The sequence below is a fragment of the Seriola dumerili genome, unplaced genomic scaffold (assembly GCF_002260705.1).
Source record: "Seriola dumerili isolate Sdu_G_001 unplaced genomic scaffold, Sdu_1.0 BDQW01000147.1, whole genome shotgun sequence".
Taxonomy (NCBI): Eukaryota; Metazoa; Chordata; class Actinopteri; order Carangiformes; family Carangidae; genus Seriola; species Seriola dumerili.
In genome coordinates, this window is record NW_019174402.1 from 543,390 (window position 1) to 564,900 (window position 21,511).

Genomic DNA, 21,511 nt, shown 5'->3' on the forward strand with positions numbered 1-21,511 from the left:
ACACACACACACACAAAATAATTTTAATCCCCTTTTCTTCCACTTCTGTGGAAGTTGTCTGACCTGACCACTTGGTATGCAAGTCTACAGAGGAATATTTTAGAGGAAGAGAGCCGGAGATCGGGTCATGTGAAGCTCCCTTAAATGTCATTCAAATCTAATCAAACCAGTTTGTCCAGGATGGTGTGCAGAAAGTCATATGCTGGGTGTGTGTAGAGAGAGGAGAGAGTGAGTGAGTGAGTGAGTGTGTGTAGAGTGTCCAAAACAGGAGAACAGTTGGATGATAAGGGGCTATTTTGAATTTTCTCTTGCAGACAAGTTCTTTTGTGTGTGTGAAATTTTAAGAGCTCACAGCATGGATTTATAGCAGAGGAAAATGTATGCACCCCTGAGGAGAAAGATGAGCTGAATTATTCTTGCTACAGGTAAATGTTTATCTATCTTTAATGTCATTTATATATTAGTTCATAATTCGGGTGAAAGGTGGAAAGAGGGTCTGCACACTAATGAAAAAGATGTCTTTCTTTACCATTCATTAATCTTCGGTTTGGAGCTAGTGGAACAAGTGCTATTTGACTTAACCGTTACTGATAATCATGCATTTATAACCAAGCCACAGTTGTACCAATTTTCTATACCCAAGGAACAACTCAAGTAGTGATCCTGTCTTTACAGTGTGTTCATTTTGATGCATAAAGTCTGAAAAGTCTTCAGTGAAAAAAAGCCCTATTAGTATTTTGGCAGTAATCTTGCTCTGCTTTGACTGTTTTGTGTCTTGCTGTTTTTTTTTTACCAAACAGAATGTGTTTGTACGTACTTGTATTACTACTACTATTGTGAAAAACATGTCAGCTTCCTAGTGCCCAAGTTGAAATCCTTAAATGATTGGTTGTGTCACAACCGCAGTAGAAAACTCATTATTCTGTTTGTGATATGAAACAGAATCAAATCGTACCTTTTGTAGATTCATGCGGCTGTTGATTGACTAACATAACTAATCAACTGATCATTTCAAATGTATGTGTTTGGGAATCTCAGGCCAGTTAGGGTCAGTTTCTGAAGCTGGATACAGTGCATACAGGTGTAAACTTCATACAGCAGTGAGTCCAGAGTCTTTTCCTCTTTTGTGCCTTTCACGTGACAGTTGATATGAGCATGCATATTCTTGTGTTACAGACTTACTCAGCCAGGTTAACTGTCACTATTTATTTTTTTTACATTTGTCCTGATAGGGCAGTCTTAACATGGATCAGAGCTAAGAGCCCTATGACTTCTAGTTGTCAAGTGCAGCCCTCATGCCAAAGTTAAACTGCAAGCTAATGCTGCTCTGCTGTGACCAAAAAGCAGAAATCACAAATCGTGTATTGCTGATATTGTTGCTGTTTGATGGTTGAAACTCCTCTATGGCTGCTATAGGGTCCATAAAGCCACCCAGAAGCCCTAAGGTCCTGACATGCATTCCTTTATTGCAGACCACATGGAGGCAGAGAGTCATGGTCACTCTGATGGACTATCCAGTTCCTCTGAGGCCGCTTTCTGCTGCTGGAGAACTCAAGATGCCGTTCTCAGACACGGTCAAGTACTGCATCCTGGGCATCTCTGTCACTCTCCTCCTGCTGGCCCTGGGCATCTTGGCCTGGCAGGCCTTCAGATGCTGCACCCAGACACATACCACATACACCCGGCAAGATACAGGTGAGTAAGGATTAGTTTACACTGCCAAATAGTACAATCGGGTTGATGATGCTTGTTGTCTGACCAATAAAGTAATAACCAAATGTAAACTTATCTGATTTTTACTCCAGTGAACAGGGATCAGCTGTACTCAGACGAAAAGTTAACAGCAACAGGAAAGTACTCAGGAGCTCCAAGTACTAAGGTAAGTTCTAGTGAGCCCAGGTTTGAGTGGTGTGGATAGACAAACATTTTAATATTATTTTCTTATGGCATTTTTATATATCAAGTGGCTAGAGTTCAAAGGAGCACCCATAATATATAGTACTAGCCTTGACCAGATTTTCTTAACAAATCCATACATGTTGTTCTGTCTGGTTAAGTGAAAACTGGAGCAATGCCACTGTTGGAAAACTTGAAGGAAGCTTCTGCTTTTTAGTTAATGCTCAGGGGACAGTCCCTGCACTCATAACCTTTACTTTGACACACATACAGGCAGTGTGTCAAAGTAAAGGTTATGAGTGCATTCAGATGTGACTTATAAATTACACTTTGTAATTTAATAATTCAGCAGCTCAACATGAGCATGAGAAATTCAAATGTCAGCAGTTGAAATGCAATATGTTGGCCCTAATCTCTTTACATGTATGGCTGCTTTGGTATTGAGTTATGTGGTGCTGGCATATACAATCAGTTAGGATTATACATTTTGTTTGTTATAGGACAGTTTATACATGTTTTATGTAAGCAATTATTTGCTATGTTATTGCCTATAGACTGAAGGAGATCTTTAGTGTACTTTCCTATCCTGACAATGTTGCATTTAACAGGACTATAAGTATAGCTGTGAGATGTGTCAGGTACTACTGTTTCCTTCCTACTATTTGACTAATGTGTCTGTCTTATTAAGCTTAAAACATTGGAAAGGGTAAATGTTGGATTTACGGGACTATGAATGCACTGCTGTCATGGTACGGTTAAAAAAGGGGGTTAGAGGTACATTTAGGGATCATTTTAAAGCAACACCACAAGGTTCAGCTTTCACCATGAGCATCTTCTTGATACAGTATTAATGCAATTTAATTTTATGTTGATTGTAAAATATTGCATTATATTGATAGGTGTTGATGTTATTTTGTTCGGACCTTGTAGTCTGCGAAGAATTTAGATGCTCCAAATACGCAACACAGTCTATGTACATAAAGATTAATGAGCACACTTGTTCAAACAAAGGAGAGTTGAGCCTTTTCACAAGTCAAATAAAAGCTGGAGGTGCTGTAGTTGTTAACTACAATGGCACTCAGTAGAGCGCATCCCTCCGCCAAGGCCAAGAAGATCTAACAGATCTCAACACCATAAATATGTCTGAGGTTTTACATCAAGATCCACACATCTTTAACTGAGAAACTGATGAAAGTCTTGCAAAATTCCTGGATCCATCCATTTAACCAAATCGGTACCAAACATTCGCGGGTTCTTCCCTGGCCCATGCCACATCCCTCGACCAAGTTTGGTGCAAATCAGTCCAGCACTGATAGATTTGGTGTGTTTGTGTTAATACTTTCCAGGTGGAGGATGTCAGCACTGAGGTCCACAGGCTGAGTCGTTGCCTGTCTCAGGCCTCGCTTCCCTCCTCAGGATCCAGCCAGGCAGAAGGAGACTTTGGACAGCAAGCCAACATTAAAAAAGTAACAGACCTTACTGTATAATCATGCACTTCTTATCTTTAAAAACCACTTAAGCCTTCCTTACAAGTTTATTTTACCCAATGAGGATGGAATAGGTATAATACATTAGTTTATCTGCATGCTAATTGGTAATTACAAATTGTGAGACCTATCTCCTACTCACTATGTTGTAAGGGAGATTTATGTCGTTTTTAGCGTTACACAAGTTGTACTGTACAATTTCCATCAGACTAGAATTATCTCTTAGGGACCTTGGATATTTGTAGATATTCAAAGATATTCCAACAAACAGACTGATTTTAGTCTTCAATTTTCTGGCTTCTTATCTTTTTTAGCTGAAATCTATTCATATTATGATAGTGACACGATTGATCGCTGAAAGAAAATGCACATTTTCAAGCGATATCAACATTAGCATTAGGTGCTTGGTGTATTCCCTAACACGTGCTCTTGTACCAGGTGGATGGATCGCTACGTTTCTCTGTCTACTATGACCAGCTGCAGTCCCGTCTGGTGGTCACCGTTTTGCAGGTAGAGGGGCTTCTGGAGCCCAGCGAGACCTGCAGCCTCCAGCCATTTGTTAAGCTACGACTCATGTGGGCAGGATCAGTGGGAGTGGGAGTGGAAGTGGAAAGCTGTAAGGATAAGGAGGTAATGTTGTCTTTATTAGATATCACATATGTCACTCAACAGGTGACATTATCAAATCAAGTACTAGCCATATATAGTTTTTCTTTTTATGCTTTTCAGACTCATTTTGATTGTAGGCCATTAAAATAACTGCATTTTTACATAAGATTTCGCTTAAAGCAGCTTGAACAGACCTTAGGGCCCAATATTTTGCATTTCTTCTTTTTCCTACATCTTAATTGTTCAAAAATATGTCATACTGTCCTCGAGGCAGTGTCTGTGTACTGTATGAACATGTTATGGATTACTGCTGTGATCCATTTAGGGTGAAGAGATGTCACCTGTTCTGTGGACAGTGCTGCAGGAGTGGCGGACTCGTGTTGTGAAAGGCAGCTGTAACCCTTTATTTGGAGATCAGTTCAGCTGTATTCTGCAACAGGATAAAGATGAACTTCATCACATCAACCTTAGGATGGAGGTCCTGCAGTACACATCTCTCACTCTCAGTAGCTCTTAAATATTATTTTATCAGTAAGACTTGGAGACAGTCTGTTCCTCTTAACAGAAGTCATGAAGAACCTTACACAGAGTGCCCTAAGATTCATTATTGAGAGTGTGTGTGTGTGTGTGTGTGTGTGTGTGTGTGTGTGTGTGTGTGTGTGTGTGTGTTTTTGCGTGTCTGTGTGTGTTTCAGGTGAGGGACTTTGATAAATTCTCTAGACACACAGTGTTGGGAGAAGTGAGGGTTCCTCTAGGGCAGCTCAACATCTCCTACCCTCTGGAGCTACAAGAGGATCTGCAGATACCCCAGAAGGTGCAGTAAGAGATTATGTATACATATTATTATTATTCTTAATAATAATAATGGACATTGTTTCCTTCCTTCCTTCTGCTGTAAATCCCACTACCTCCCCTCAGTTGAAGAAATGTTAAAAGAAAATTACTATTTAAAAGAAAAGAAAAGAAAAGAAGCAAGTCCTGAGCTGAAAGCAGAGAATAGTTAAGAGTTTTTGACTAATGAACAATTTCAGCAATGAATAGACTATCAAAATTTTTAGACTTGATTACAGCGACTAAGAAGTACGCCTGAACTGTTTACCCTCTCACTTTCTTGACAGGATCTTGTTGGAGAGGTGCTGCTGTCACTGAAGTTTCTTCCCACTTCTCAGAGGCTAGAGGTCGGTCTGCTAAAGGTCAGAACAGTCCTCACTGAGATATACTCAGATGCAGGTAAATAACAAACATCACAAAAATAAAGCCACCAGCGGTCACACACATACAGTCTAACATACAGTTACTAATTTGCCTTCCTTGTTTTGTACAGCCCTGTATGCCAGGATCAGCGTCCAGTGTAATCAGTGCAGGCTGAGGTACCAAAAGACCTCTGTTGTGGCCCGTTGCCTGGTGACTGTCTTCAATGAGGTGCTCATGTTCTCCCTGCCGGAGTTTCCTCTTGAGCAGTGTAAAATTATGGTTTCTGTCTATGAGACTCGCATCACTAGGAAATCAACCAAACATCTGATGGGACAGTTGACTCTGGGGAAGGAGAAGAGTTCAGAAGACAAGCACTGGAACTTGATGATGCGCTCAGTCCGCCAGCCAATAGCGAAGTGGCATGGCCTGCTGATCTGAGTTACAGCTCTTAAACGCCGTCTCCTGCACTTCTTGGATGTCCGTACCTGCTTGTATTTTACTAGAAGTAGTTTGTGCATCAGGCTAGTTAGGGTTCTGCACATGTGTAACTGGAGGCCAAACATGCATCCTCTCCCTCTTGACTCCACAGTGGTAAAAAGGTCTTCCTGCTCCAATCAGGACAGTGGAGTGGCTACTAAACTGAAACCTTTGGTTACTCAATCTATTGGTTCACTCACATCTCTTCTATCTTCCTTTTTAGCTTCAAATCTCATATTGAAAGCGCTGTAAAAATCTGACCTGTGCAAGTCTCACTTCTGATGATCACTTGAGTGTTGCACTGTGAATAAATGTCTTGTTTGTGCTACGGTATTATTTATCTTTAAGCTGTGCCACTTTTTGTGCCTGTTTTAAAAACCATCCACTCCACATTATTAAATCTTTATATTACAACTGTGAATGTTCAGTAAATTCAGCAACTACTGTGAATTAGCAAATGGCTTATATGTTACAAAAACCAAATAGTTCATTTAAATCGGGTGTTGAAATGGAGTGGTCAGGGCTTGACCCTTGTAATATCTTGACAACATAAAACCTTACCTAGGATAAGTGGCCTTATTGTGAAAAAGTAAAACATAACATGCCACAATTTTCAAGCTTATGTCACCTATTTTAAATATACTTTTAATATATTCTTTTATTTAATCATGGTTGGAAGCAATGCTCTCTTTTTCAGGAATGCCCTACTGTTCAACACATTGGTACCTAATGTTTAGGTTTTTGTTAGTTTAAGGTTTAAGGGTGTTTTTGCTTTAAGAGACTCCATTGTAATCTGCATGGATTTTAGGACAGGCCTTTGCTGCCTCCTGTGGGTTTATTTTTGTGAAAGCAATTTATTCTCATCACATCATCATTTAAATTAAATTGTTTAAATTTTAAATTTTAATTGGGTGGATACTAATTCATTTCGTAATGAAAGATAAGATTACAAATATACAAGAGTGGTTTTAGAAGATGAATTCTATAATAATTCCGCAATCCATAACTTACTTGTATCAGAAAACTTTTCTGTTGATGTGTTTTTGATCACTTATTAGACAATGAAGCCACAAAAAATTGAGAAACCAAAGCATTATAGTTGATCTGCACCGTATGCCTTTATGGGACTAATCATTCTTCAGTAGAGGGAGAAAAACACCACTTGATCATTTCAGACCACTGATGACTGCCATTAAACAGCAAGCTGTATCAGTTTCATACTGTACCTATCTATTTGAGTAATGTATGAGTGTTTATCTTATATAGGCCTATACAAAAATAAATTAACTGGCAAATAAAAGAAACAGTTTTTTTTTTACTTTTCCAACGTCATTATCACAATATGATAAACGTTAATTATGTCGCCCTGGTATCAGTGATACGCCACCAGTTGAGGGCGCATGCGCGGCAGTTTGCAGATACTAGACCACTGGCAGGTAAGGCCGCAGTTTTACATGGTCAAACCCGAAACGAACTAGAAAAGTCAAACGTGCTAATATATTTATTTAATTATTGTCAGCATATGTTGTTCATAGTTCATACCCATTTTTAACTATTATTACAATTAAGATTATTTTAGTATTAGCATATGCAATTTTTTCTCTATTTTCATTTTAGTTAGCTAGCTAGCTAGGTTGAGTCGGTAGCTTAACTTTAGAAATGTTTGCTACTTTAGCCATCCAAACGATCTGGCAGTTAAATAGCATAGAGTTATATGTGCATCATATATATTGTTATCTGTGTGTGTGTGTGTGTCAAGTGTAAGCATACTTAAGCATTTGCGATTAGTTGTGCCAACAAAGAGTGTTATATCATAAAATATAGCAAAGCTAACTAGCTACGTTGAGTTAGTAGTTTGACTTTTATTTACTTGTGTGTGTTGAGTGTAGTCAGAGCATAAAGTTATGTCACCATCAATTACTGCTGCTGCCTTTCGTACCTATTCCAGCAACTCAAGAATTGTTTTTGCTTCATCCAGAGTAGCACCCTATTCAGCTATTCAACTGACAAGGTAATACGTCTACACAGTAGTCCAATATATGATTAAGTTACCTCGTTATTTTAAATGAATGGTAAAAGAATCAGTAGCTACTGTGAGTTCAATTGTGTTGTCAGCAAGGCAAAAATTGTCTCTGGAGACATCTCTGGGCCATAGTTAAATATTGACTAGGAACTTTGTAGAATGGATTTATGCTAATTAAGTCACACAAATATTGTCTATATTGCTCTAAATGATTGATAAAATTACTCATACTAATTGAGAAACCAAGACAGTCAGAAGTCAGTTTCATTTATATAGCCCAATATCACGAATCTGCCTCAAGGGTCTTTACATTCAATACAGAATATCACACTCTATCCTTAGACTTTGGAAACCTCAAGAAGAGCAGAGGATAGATCCTCTTTCAGGATGGACAGACAAACTGTAGATGTTGTTTCTCAGCAAGATAGAAAAACAGCCCACAGACAGCAATTTAAGAGCATCAACTAAAAAAGTTTATTTTTCCAGCATATTTCAAATCATATTATATGATTAGTTAAAGCCGAACAGCAAGAGTGGTTTACTCAGCTGCCTCTTTTCCCTAGAAAAAGAAGAAGAAGAAAGGGTTTCATCTGTTCACCTTAAACTGACAGTAAATCTCTGCTGCCAGATGAAGTTTGAATTTTTATTTGTTTATGAGACCGAATTGTACATTTACCTTGCCAGAGTCACGGCTCTTGGCTCTCAGCTTGTTGACCTGGGACTCAGCGATGTCAGCACGCTCCTCAGCCTCCTCCAGCTCATGCTGGACCTTCCTGCACTTGGACAGATGAACATTGGCCTGCTCCTCCTGGAATACAATATAAAGTAAACATAGTAACACAGCCAAACAATGCATAGCAATGGTATAGCTTAGTAAGTTCTCATTGTTTGAAGTAAATGTTTTGCCCTTACCGCTTCCTCAGCCTGCCTCTTGTAGGCCTTCACCTTGAGCTGCAGCTTGTCAACCAGATCCTGCAGCCTGGAAACGTTCTTCTTGTCCTCCTCAGTCTGTAATAGAAAATATTCATTTGATCATTTAAACATTTTAATAAGAAGTAATAAGTGATCTTAGATTGATTCATACTATATATATTAAATGTGATTTCAGCTATACCTGATAGGTGAGCTCCTTCACCCTCCTCTCGTATTTGCGGACACCCTTAACAGCATCTGCTCCACGTCTCTGCTCACCCTCAACCTCTGTCTCAAGCTCACGCACCTTCAGAAAACCATAAGATGTATATGATATTTGGAATACATGTGTTTTGTATGTTTCTTATTTTTGTTGAACTGATGAAATATTGACTTAATTGTCTTACCCTAGACTCGAGTTTCTGGAGCTGCTTCTTGCCACCCTTCATGGCCAGGTTCTCAGCCTCATCCAGGCGGTGCTGCAGGTCCTTAACAGCGACCTCCAGGTTCTTCTTCATCCTCTCCAGGTGAGCGCTAGTATCCTGCTCCTTCTTCAGCTCCTCAGCCATCATTGCAGCCTAGAAAATATCAAATTTGAATTATAAATGTCATGGTAAAAACACAGTTTAGCTGGAGTAGCACTGTAACTAAATGAAATTTAAACCTACATCAGTGATGGCCTTCTTTGCCTTCTCCTCTGCATTCCTTGCTTCCTGAATAGTGTCATCAACTTCACTCTGGATCTGGACCAGGTCAGTCTCAAGCTTCTTCTTGGTGTTCATAAGGCTTGTGTTCTGAAAGGTTAAAAAAGAGTCACATAAGTCATCAAAAGCCTCATTTTCACATTATTTAAGAACACATTTGTTTTTTTTTAAATCATTGAAGAAATGAATATCACCTGAGAGTGCAGAAGTCCAACACGCTCACTGGCATCCACCAGCTCCTGCTCAGCGATCTTGCGACCTCTCTCTGTCTGTTCCAGAGCAGCTCTAAGTTCCTCAATTTCAGCCACCATGAGACCGTTTCTGCGGTCCACCATAGCAGCCTGTTCCTTGAGGTCATCCTGGGCTCTGACAGCATCATCAAGGTGCAGTTGAGCATCCTAGTTGAAAGATATGAGGAAAATATTCATATCAACCCCAAAATGTAGGTCCACTCACTATTCTGTAGGTTGTAGAACAACACTGTGTCAGCAATACCTTCAGTTGTGCCTGCACATTCCTCAGCTGCTTCTGGGACTCAGAAGCCTGGCGATTGGCATGGCTCAGCTGAATCTCCATCTCATTCAGGTCTCCCTCCATCTTCTTCTTGATTCTCAAGGCATCATTCCTGCTCCTGACCTCAGAATCCAGAGTGCTCTGCATGGAGTCAGTCACCCTCTGGCTGTTCCTCTTGATCTGCTCCATCTCCTCATCTTTCTCTGCGAGCTTCCTGTCCACCTCACCCTTAATCTGGTTGAGCTCCAGCTGGACACGCAGGATCTTAGACTCTTCGTGTTCCAGAGTTCCCTATTGATATCAAAGAATAAAATATTCATCCCTGCCTTCAGACCTTTTACATTATAACAATATATTTTTCTCCCTGGATGAAAAAATGTACCTCAGCCTCCTCAAGAGCTGTCTGGATCTCAGCCTTCTCTGTCTCCACCTGCTTCTTGGCCTTCTCCAGCTCATGGATGCTCTTGCCAGTCTCACCAATCTGTTCAGTCAGATCTGAGATCTCCTCTGCAGAGAGACACATGAGTTTAATATCGTTAAGCCTTAAAATGTAAATTATTAATACTCTAACACAAGTGTTGATTACACTAAATACAGTCTAGTTGCTAACACAATCAGATAAGAACTCACGCTGCAGGTTCTTGTTTTCACGCTTCATGGTCTCCAGCTGATCCAGAGCTTCCTCATATGAGTTCTTCATCTTGAACAGCTCAGTGCTAAGAGAACGAGCCTCCTTCTGAGCTCCTTCAAGCTCTGCCTGACCCTCCTCATACTTTTGCTTCCACTCTGCCAACACCTGAATAACACAAGTAATATATTTCACTTAGTTATGTAGCGAATACAAACAAATCATTTTCATTGTTTGTATGATTTGGCCACACAACATAAACATTATTACCTTGTCAAAGTTCCTCTGCTTCTTGTCCAGGTTAGCAGCCAGCCCATTAGCCCTCTCCACATCAATCATGAGGTCCTCCACCTCACTCTGGAGCCTCTGTTTGGTTTTCTCCAGAGAGGCACACTTGGAATTCACAGCCTCAATCTGCTCCTCAGCCTCCTGAAGGCGCTGAGCCAGCTTTTTCCTATTTAAAAAAATGTGCAATTTCCTTAAGTTTGAAATCACTGTTTTCCAGTCGTTTTTGCATATATGACATGCAATAATAACATATTTTCAAGAATCAAGATAAAGACACGGAAGTGTCACTGCAGTGTAAAGTGTAAAACATTATTAAACAAATGCAAAGAAAATAATAAAATAATAGAATGTTTCAATAAACATGTTTAAAATCAAGTATTGATACCAGTGATACAATTGTCAGTTGAGCTACAATGTAAAGCTACACTTCTGGTCATTTCATTGTTTGAAAGCTACTCACTTGGCCTCCTCAAGCTCCTCAGTGCGCTGGATAGCATCAGTTTCATATTTAGTTCTCCACTGAGCCACCTCACTGTTGGCCTTGGACATTCCACGCTGCAGCTCAGCCTTGGCCTCCTGCTCCTCCTCAAACTGCTCCCTCAGCAGATCGCAGTCATGGCGGGCGGATTGCAGTCCATGGGCAAGAGCATTCTTGGCCTGGCATGACAAATATAATTGAATGCACAAAATGTCTAGATCTCATTAAGTAATACCAAGACACACTTAAAATTTTCTTACCTTAACTTCCTCTTCAATTTGTCTCTTCAGCTCCTCAATCTGCTGTGTGAAGGCCTGTTTGCCTCTGGTCAGCTGGGAGACAAGAGCTTCTTTCTCTTCAATTTGACGGCCGAACTCACCTTGTGTGATAAATATCAACGTTAGTCATAACATTAGTTTGTGTTCATCTTCTCAGTTGTGCACTAAAAATCCCTGTAGTTTAATACTGTTTTATACATACCATTCTCTGTCAGGAGACGTGCTTTCTGTGCACCCAAGTCATTGATTTGACGGATATTTTCATCATTCTTGGTCTTCAGTTCGCTAAGTTGGTCCTCAAGAGTACGGCACATCTTTTCAAGATTTCCCTTGAGAAGAAAAAGAAATAGAAAAGAAAGATTTTATTCATGATTCCTTCATTCATTCCACATATTTAATTATTACATTTTTATTTAATGTATCATGTACCTTTGCTTTGGCCACAGCTTCCATGTTGCTGGAGAGGTCATCGATCTCCATCTTGTATTCACTCTTTTCCTTCTCAAGCTTCTGCTTGACACGCTGGAGGTTGTCGATCTGCTCTCCCAGCTCAGCAACGCTGTCAGCCTGCTTCTTGCGAAGAGCAGCAGCAGTGGCTTCATGCTGCAGAGTGGACTCCTCAAGGTCACGACGGAGCTTCTGGAACTCAGCCTCACGCTTCTTGTTCATCTCAATCTGAGCGGCAGTGGCACCACCGGCCTCCTCCAGCCTCTCACTGATCTCCTCCAGTTCCCTGGAAAGGTCAGCCCTCTGCTTCTCAACCTTGGCACGAGCAGCACGCTCAGCCTCAATCTCTTCCTCCAGTTCCTCAATACGGGCCTGTTGAATGTAGATATGTTGTCTTTCAGTAAACATTCAATGTTGAAACACAACATACTAAAGGAATGCACTAATGTTATATGCAATACAATATATCAGTTACCTGAAGCTCCTTGATCTTCTTCTGAAGCTGAGCGCCCATTGACTGCTCATCCTCAACCTTGCTAAGGAGCTGGCTGATTTCAAAGTCCTTCCTGTGAGAATAATAAAGTGCATAGTCAGAGTTCATCCAAGCTATTGAGTGTGTAAAGAGACATGATGGTTATTTGAAAATAGAGATGAAAACTAATTCTGTTACTTTTTCAGTTTCTCCTCAGACTGCTGCTTGTCATTCTCAAGATCCATGATAGATTCCTGGGCCAGTTTCAGATCACCCTCAAGCTTTCTCTTGGCTCTCTCAAGGTCCATACGCAGCTTCTTCTCTTGCTCCAGAGAACCCTCAAGCTGCACATTGATATGAATTTGTAATTATCATGTTCAAGAAAAATCATGTTTTGCCAACCTAAGAGACTTTGTAAACTTACATCATCAACTTGCTGCTCAAGCTTGGTCTTGGCCTTGGTCAGAGTGTTGACTTTGTCTTCCTCTGCCTGCAGGTCATCAAGAGTCTGCTGATGAGCCTCCTGAAGGGCTTTCTTCTCCTTGGTCAGCTTAGCAATGCTCTCATCCTGAGAAGCCATCTCCTCTGTCAGGTTCTTCACCTATGTTCACAAGAAAGTTGTTGTTATTAAACAGGTAATAATCCTGAATTTCCTTGATCTGCTGGATATATTCATTTTGACAAACCTTGTTCTCAGTGGCATGTTTCTCCTTTTCCACTTTGGCCAAGGTAAGCTCCAGGTCATCAATATCCTTCTTGAGCTCAGAGCATTCATCCTCCAGCTTCCTCTTCTTAGCGGTAAGCTCAGCATTGATTTCCTCTTCATCCTCCAGTCTCTCAGTTGTCTCTTTGAGTTTGGCCTCCAGCTGAATCTTGCTCTTGATGAGTCCCTCACATCTCTCCTCAGCATCTGACAGATTCTCTGATTCCTAGTTCATTGTATGGACGTATCGTGTTAGCACATCAATGTCTTATCGCAGAAACATGAAAAATTACAGCTGTCTGCTCATGTGTACTTACGGATGCCACTTGGAGCTGCAGATCGTTTTTCTCCTGCAGAAGAGACACCATCTTCTCTTCCAGTTCCTTCTTCTTGGCCAGTGCAGTAGCCAAGTCAGTTTTCATCTTCTCATAGTTTTCCTTCATATTAGCCAGCTCCTTCTCAGTTTCAGCACTCTTCAGCAGTGGCTTGATCTTGTAGTACACCTTCATCCATGGCCAGTGCTTGACATTCATGAATGAGCGGACGTTGTACTGGATGGTAAAGATGGCTTCCCTGTGGAGAAGAAGTTTGCATTATAGATAAAGTCATCTTTATTACTCTTACCGTGACTATATCATGTGTGTCTCATAATTAGCATTTTTCAACATGCCTCCTTTCCATCATCTTCACAAACTCCTTTCTCATGAGGTAACCACGGCAGAGAGCCTGAGTCATGGTAACCAGAGCTGCCAGTTTTTCATCTCTCATCTCCTCAAGGGTACCCAGCAAACCAGCCTTGAAGAACACCTGAAAAAACAGACAATAACAATGAACTTTTAAATTTCCCATATAGTTTAAGAGCTGTATACAAAGGGTGTTTCATAAATGACCATATGGCTTGTGTGCATCTATAACACTTGTCCCTTGGCACAAGGTCTAACTTTGCACCAAATTTATTTAAATTAGGTAATTTTTTTTGAGAATTATAATGAAGTGTAACAAGAAGCACTTGATGTTTACCTTGGTGTGTCCGAATTTGTACTGTTCATGATCAACATCAATGGATCCAAGTAGCTTCTCTGCAGCCTTCTTGTTGTCAATGAACTGGCCCTCAGGGATGACACTGGCATTCAGTACCTTGTACCTTTTATGAGAGAGTTAACGATCAGTGTCAGCAATTTGTGTTCACCATTAGAAAACATTCAAATCAAATTTCACTGATACCTCTGTTTGAAGTCACCATAAAGGATTCTGCTGGGGAAACCTTTTCTGCAGATTCTGATACCCTCCAGCACACCGTTACACCTGAGCTGGTGGATGACCAGGAAGTTCTCCATCAGACCTGTAGAAAAGACATTTCATAATTACTTTTGTAAATAAATATTTATCCTGAACACAGACACATCTAAATAAACCATACCAACAAAACCAAACCACCCTTCACAGACTCAGGTGAAATTATTTTGTGTATGTACCTGGTGTCTTTGACTCATTGGGAATCAGGCAGCGCACAAAGTGAGGATGGGTGCTCCTCAAGTTAGTCATCAGCTTGCCCAAGTTCTCCTATAATTAGAAAATAGTCATTCTTGTTATGAATTGAGAAAGTTATGAAGTGAGCTATGATTTGTTATTTCTCAGTATACAATGGTAATGCTTACCCTGAACTGTGAAGACACAGTTTGCATAGAGCCACCCTTCTTCTTGCCTCCCTTCTTTCCACCACCGGTCTCTTTTGATAATAAGTACAAAGGTTTTGTTAGACTAACTAGTCACAGGGACACATGTAACATTTAGTTAAACATAGATAGTACATACAATCTTAAAATGTGCTTTAATATACTGTAGTTAATTCTGTATCATACCCTCAACAACAGGTGGATACAGGAATGCCAACAGTTTAACTGGGGACTTTTGGTACAGCTGCACGACAGAGTCATTCAGTGGGTCCTTGTTCTTGTCCAGCCAGCCACTGATATTGTAGTCCACAGTACCAGCATAATGCACCAGGGAGAAGTGGGCCTCAGCCTTGCCCTTGGCGGGCTTTGGCTTCTCAAATGCTCTGTTTTTGCCAAGATGCTGGTCATACAGCTTATTCTTGAAGGATGTGTCAGTGGCCTTGGGGAACATGCACTCCTCTTCAAGGATGGAGAAGATTCCCATGGGCTTGATGAAAGTGTAAAGAGATATGTCATGAAGTGACAGTGTCCTTGAATATCCAGAACAATAAGTTTCAATAGAATCACAAAATTAAAGTGTACCTTTTCAATCAGCTCAATGCAGGCAGCCAAGTCCATACCGAAGTCAATGAACTCCCAGATAATACCCTCCTTCTTGTACTCCTCTTGCTCCAGGACAAACATATGGTGGTTGAAGAACTGTTGCAGTTTCTCATTGGTGAAGTTGATGCACAGCTGCTCCATGCTGTTGAACTGTGAGGGGACAAATAGTCAGCCTAAACTCTGACAGGCAATAAGATGGATTCTGGCATGACAAGTATTGGATGCTGAATTGCGGGGAATGTAGCTTACATCAAAGATTTCAAAGCCAGCAATATCCAGGACACCAATGAAGAAGTTCCTTTGCTGCTTAGTGTCCAGCATCTGGTTGATACGGATGACCATCCACAAGAACATCCTCTCATAGATAGACTTGGCCAGGGCAGTCACTGAGTTATTCACCTAAAAGAAAGATGATTGCTTTTCATTAAAGCTGCATTAACTGACATATTTGGCCACTAAACGTAACAGAATAATCTTTAAGCAAAGAATAGACATATTACGACTGTTTGTGACTATATTACGACTGTTTGCTAACATATTCTCCTAGACAGATGTCTAGACGACGCCTGGATTGTTTTTGGGGGTAATTTTCGGTTGTTTTGCTTTATCTTAATCTCCATCAACATATGCGTAAAATATCTGTGTCTTTAGCTTGACAGATACTCTATTACACAGCTAGTCACTAATATAATCTGCCATTTGGGGTTTGGCAGGTAGCGTACAGAGGTTTGATGGATCTTTCTGCTGTTAAAAACATGAAGGAAACTGCAGATTGTGGTTTTAACTGCACTGATAATTCTCTTGGGTTGTAACCCCTTTTACATAGTTACTTGATTCATAAAGTAGCTTTAAAATTAAGCCACTATTTTGTTATATTTGTATTACTGTAGGTCTGAACTTAAGATAAAGAGATAAATGAGAGAAAAGAAATGATATTGAAATTGACCATATGTTAAATTTTCATTCTCATTGTGCGTGTGTGCATGTGATAATACACAGAGCACATCAAATGAATTACTCATTTTCACACATCATTTGACATTACAAACTCACCTTGCACTCTTTTTCGTGATTTAATCATTTAAGTAGTGCAAACATGACAAACCAGTCTAACACCAATCAAAACAAACAAATAAAAAACAATACCAGCATAACTTGTTTACCTGAGGTACAGTCTGTCCCTTGGTGACGTACTCATTTCCGACCTTCACTCTGGGATAGCACAGAGCCTTCAGCATGTCAGCGGAGTTCAGACCCAACAAGTAAGCAACCTTGTCAGCATCTGAAAATATTTCATTCATTTACAGTTAATACATACATATGTGATTTTCCGTAATGATGTAACAGAAACCACTGTGATTAAGAACTTTACTACTGTATATTGCACATTGTTCACTTTGATATGACACTAAATACTCACCCTCTGTGCCATCGGGCTCAGCCTGCTCCTCACGCTGCTTCTGCTTGAACTTCATGTTACCATGGTGGAGCACAGCACCAGTCATCTTGTAGATGCTCATCTTCTCCTCACCAGTGAAGCCCAGGATATCAATAGCATTCTGTGTTCAATAGAGGTGTCCTCAGAATATGTTATCACATTACAAAACCCATTTAAAAAGCAATTTTGATGGGTTAGGGTTACATGCAAATTATTACTCACATCAGTGGCTTCCAGCTCAACTTTGTCATCAATGCTGGCCACAGTGATCTGACCCATGCTGCACATGGGGAAGTCGTAGGGGTTGGTTGTGATGAGAGACATTTCTGGTGATCAAAAAATGGGGAAAGTTTTATAGATTGATTTTAATTAAACCTCTACTGAGTACTTTTGACATCGTGAAGTGACTCAGTCTGCTTACCAATCAGCTCAGGCTTGTGGTTTGTCATCATCTGGTAGAAGATGTGGTAGCCTCTCTCATCAGGAAGCTGGAATGTCACTCTTGACTTCTCCAGCAGATCTGAAAATGTTGTTCATAAATCACAACCTGGCCAATTCTCAAATCCAATCATTTGAATTTACTATGCGGATTGTTACTTACATGTCTCAATATCAGCACTAGACAGTTTGCCAGTTGTGCCGAAATGGATCCTGATGAATTTACCCTGTTTGGAACAGAGGAATTGTTTAAGTCTCTTCACATGGGATAAGTGTAAGAAGAATTTCCTCTTGTAGAAATCACTCAATACTTACGAAACGAGAAGAGTTGTCATTCCTCACAGTTTTGGCATTACCATAGGCCTCCAGCAGGGGATTGGCTGCAATAATCTGATCTTCCAGTGACCCCTATAATCCAAGTTTAACAAAACTATTAAAAAAAGATTCTTTTCTGTAAGTATATTTATACATTCAGAGGTCTTGTCATTATAACATACCTGCATTTTGCTTGGTTCCTTCTTCTTGTCTCCCCCAACTGAGATTGTGGCAAAGTACTGGATGACACGTTTGGTGTTCACAGTCTTTCCAGCACCAGATTCTCCACTGGGTATAAACAGAGACTTATAAGAATTTGATCAAGATATTTGATTATCTTCAAAAAAGTCAATAAATGTGAAACTTACGTGATCAAGACAGACTGGTTCTCCCTATCTGTTGAAATAAGAAAAAAATGAATGAACTATGTTCATCTGTAACAGAAACCTCATATAAAACACATTGGACATTGTTAAGAACATACCAGTAAGCATGAACTGATAAGCGTTGTCAGAGACAGAGAAGATGTGGGGTGGAGCCTCCATACGCTTCTTGCCTCTATAAGCGTTTACAACTTCAGCATCGTACACTGGGAGCCACTTGTAGGGGTTCACGGTGGCACAGAACAACCCAGAGTAGGTCTGAAAGTAAACATGGAGACATAATGGTTAACTCCATGTTTCCTAGAAGTATTGTCAATTTCAATATTGTCTTTGATCATCTGACAGTCTTACGTAGATCATCCATGCTGCATAACGCTCTTTGAGATTATACAGGACAGAGGCTTCATTGAGATGGGTCATCATGGCCATATCCTCAATTTTGTCGAACTTGGGAGGGTTCATTGGAGTGACGTCATCTTCTTTAACTGTCTTCTCCTGCAACAGGACATTGGTCACAATGAGAGCTGATCAGATGTAGCTCGTATTTGAGTCTGATTTTATGATACAAACCTCCTGAGTGTCCAGGACTTTGACTGTGACTTTGCCACCCTCTTTCTTGAGGATTGTTCCCTTCAAGTAGAGCTCCTTGGCATCAACGACATAGCAGGCACTCTTGGCATCAAAGGGTTTGTTTTGAGCCTCAATTCTCTCCTTCTCTGGCTTACGGAGGTAAATGGCAGCTTTGCCATAAATGGCCATCTCTGCGTCCGTACTCATGGTGGCAGTTTACTTCTGTGAGGTAGTAACAAATAAGAGTAGTCTTACTTATCTGTGTCAACGTTACAGTCTTCTGCACATGCAGCTGAACAGCCCAGAATAACTGAGTTCAACTACCTAATTAGCATCCAGTATCTGTATTTGATTGATGTCCATCCATTATCACAAGGCACTTGATTTTTTCTGATGTTAAATTGTTAAGATTAACAATAATCAGATTTTGGAAAAAAAAACTGGCTGAACAAAAAAATTTCATTCGTATCAACTTTTTCACATGAAATGCATGAAATTTAAGAAACATTCGTACCTGACCTTCTCTCTGTCAAAAGTCTGTTATGTTCCACAATCCTGTAAATAACATAGCACATATTTTCAGTTATAAAGAAAAGCTTTAAAGCAAAGATTTCTTTCACAAATATATTGTTAACTTATTACCATTTGAAAGACATATAATAATGAAAACATTGCTCACTGCTCCAAAGCACAGAGAAGATAAGCCTACCACAAGCAGGGGTCTTCAAGGGTCTTCTACCACACACTGCTGTGTCCTCCGTGAGTCCTTATATTGGATCAGGATTGCTTGCGCAGCAAAAGTTAAATATGGGACACATGCCAAATGTGGTGTGGATAATAGGATATGGCATAGGGAGGACAAGACAGACATCCATTGTAATATGTTAGTAGATACACCTTATATTGATTTCAAAGAGGCCAACTTTTGTCTTCCCTATCTACACAGGTTTTATTTGTTTTTTTCTCACTCATGAGACTTTAAGGTAATATAATAATATAAAAGAAACGGCTTTAGAAGCACCCTTTACACTTAATTTAAAGATTTCTTCTGACCATAGCGGCTGTATGAACCCTGAATGGCTTTCAGGAGCATTTTTCAGTTGTTTGTCTCTTGCACTGATGAAAGAACAAATGCTTTAATTTTAATTAATACACCTGTCTACAAAGGCTTTGTAGTGGCTTGCATTTCACTCATGCTTTACACTTTGGCACAATCCCAAGAATCTGTTGTTTTCAATTGTATTTTCCACCTTTTTACAGTTTTACTGTTATGGTTATTCAACAGTGAGGACTTTCTATCAACATTTTGATATATTTAGACGTGTTTTTTCTGTAACACAAGGTTGCCAGTGGAATCGATTGGTGCTGCCATGAATCCAAGTTGACTACAGCTGTTGTTGTCCTCTGTGGATTAGTGACAGTTAAAAGTTTCCTGCAGTGTCATCTACTTCACTCAAGCTTATCCTTTGTATTCATAAGGCTTATGTACTCCCTTTAAAAAAAAAAAAAAAAAAAAAAAAAAAGTAATCAAATCATCTCATGCTTGATGAGAACATATTGTATGATTTGTGAAATAGGGAAAAAATGTCTAAATGATTTCAGAGGCATCACCAGCTGCTCAAACACTTTGCATTCTCAGTCAGTTTATTTCAAAGAAACCCATACATTCTCAATATCTGCCACCTACTGACTGACTGCACTATTAGTGAGGGATTACTTATGTGTTATAATTACACTATGATCCTTAGTGAATTGAATTGAATTCCCCCAAACGGGAAATAGATAAAACAATGTACATGCAAAACCATGGTTGAAATTCAAAGCAATAATTTTGTAGACTTTTCAAACTGAGCTAGTAATGAGTTAAACACACATATAATTATTACATATTATATATTACATATTTACTTAACATTAATCAATATCATCGTGTGTGAAATTAGTTTTAAAAAATGTTCTTATTATGAGTCTCTGTAGGAAAAAAAATCATCAATATAAAAATGTTTAATTAATTACAACATTTTGATCTCATACACATCATACTTTTGTGGTCTTAAACAGAGTAGATTATTTCACCACAAACAAGTTTTACAGGTCCTCTACAACACTCACAGACTTGAATTGGAATCCTTGCATTGAGTGTGTTTTGCTTACAAAGCAGAAGTTAAAAACGGGACACATGCCAAATATGGTTAGGGGCGACAGCTGATGGTTACATGAGTTTAACATTTGTTCCTGGTACATCCATCTTATGTTTCAGGATTCGATTAGCAAAGGCAGATCCTGAATTTGTGATAGTCAGTACTTAAAATAGGTAAACATTTAATTTTAATTATATTTCATAAAAGAAAAAAATCTATATTTCATAATGATAAACTAATGCATCAATTAAGTATGAAATGGAGCAAATACTTAAACAATAATTAAATTATGAACAATAATAATAATTTATAAGTAACAATGAATCATTAAAACAATCAAGATGTAAAAGTTTAACAAGAAATTAATTACGAAAAACATACAAACATTGCTTATGATTAGGTGTAACGGATATATCTGTGGTATTCACACTCATATGTCAAGCTATTAACACTTAAACTGACTCTGCAGACATGGCATCAAGTCCATTTCTGGCTCATGCACCTCACTGGACTGTGAAGGTCAACCACACTAGTTGAGCAATATCATTTTTCAGTGTCACTGGCAATAGTGTTAAACTTGCACTGCACTTCCAAAACTGAGAAAATTTCCACATTAAACTGTCACCTGATAAAATGACAAGATGTTGTAATTTGCTGTATGAAAAATTCCCTGTGACAAAGTTTGAAAATGAAGTGTTCCCAATAACCTCTAACATTCCCACTGCGTTTTAAATATATATTGAAATACAGTATATGACCATGTACTTGCTGTTTTTATGGATGGTCAGGACACCTTAAAACATCTTTTATACAACAGTTGAGGCAGTGTCATATTTGA

The 21,511-nt window shown here is 39.5% G+C and overlaps 2 protein-coding genes across 2 annotated transcripts; one reads left to right on the forward strand and one right to left on the reverse strand.

The window, feature by feature from the left end:
• Window positions 1-275: 275 nt before the first annotated feature.
• LOC111225234 (synaptotagmin-2-like) lies at window positions 276-6,874 on the forward strand. Its single transcript, XM_022749978.1, has 9 exons — window positions 276-425; window positions 1,473-1,695; window positions 1,806-1,879; window positions 3,243-3,362; window positions 3,822-4,013; window positions 4,318-4,470; window positions 4,687-4,806; window positions 5,111-5,222; window positions 5,317-6,874. Exons 2-9 carry the CDS (start codon window positions 1,494-1,496, stop codon window positions 5,622-5,624), a joined length of 1,281 nt encoding a protein of 426 aa, XP_022605699.1. The 5' UTR covers window positions 276-425; window positions 1,473-1,493; the 3' UTR covers window positions 5,625-6,874.
• Window positions 6,875-8,224: 1,350 nt separating this feature from the next.
• LOC111225153 (myosin heavy chain, fast skeletal muscle-like) lies at window positions 8,225-18,739 on the reverse strand. Its single transcript, XM_022749844.1, has 39 exons — window positions 18,533-18,739; window positions 18,314-18,457; window positions 18,064-18,220; window positions 17,948-17,975; window positions 17,762-17,867; window positions 17,580-17,672; window positions 17,428-17,491; window positions 17,248-17,346; window positions 17,049-17,152; window positions 16,809-16,947; window positions 16,552-16,670; window positions 15,638-15,787; window positions 15,368-15,538; window positions 14,972-15,272; window positions 14,768-14,838; window positions 14,585-14,672; window positions 14,334-14,451; window positions 14,130-14,253; window positions 13,780-13,916; window positions 13,427-13,682; window positions 13,093-13,335; window positions 12,831-13,007; window positions 12,605-12,750; window positions 12,410-12,500; window positions 11,917-12,306; window positions 11,690-11,816; window positions 11,470-11,588; window positions 11,192-11,388; window positions 10,714-10,897; window positions 10,446-10,611; window positions 10,198-10,322; window positions 9,798-10,106; window positions 9,497-9,700; window positions 9,267-9,392; window positions 9,006-9,176; window positions 8,801-8,905; window positions 8,599-8,694; window positions 8,363-8,494; window positions 8,225-8,245 (listed from the first exon to the last, which is right to left on the reverse strand). The coding sequence occupies exons 1-39, from the start codon at window positions 18,737-18,739 to the stop codon at window positions 8,225-8,227; spliced, it is 5,805 nt and encodes a 1,934-aa protein (XP_022605565.1).
• Window positions 18,740-21,511: the final 2,772 nt, after the last annotated feature.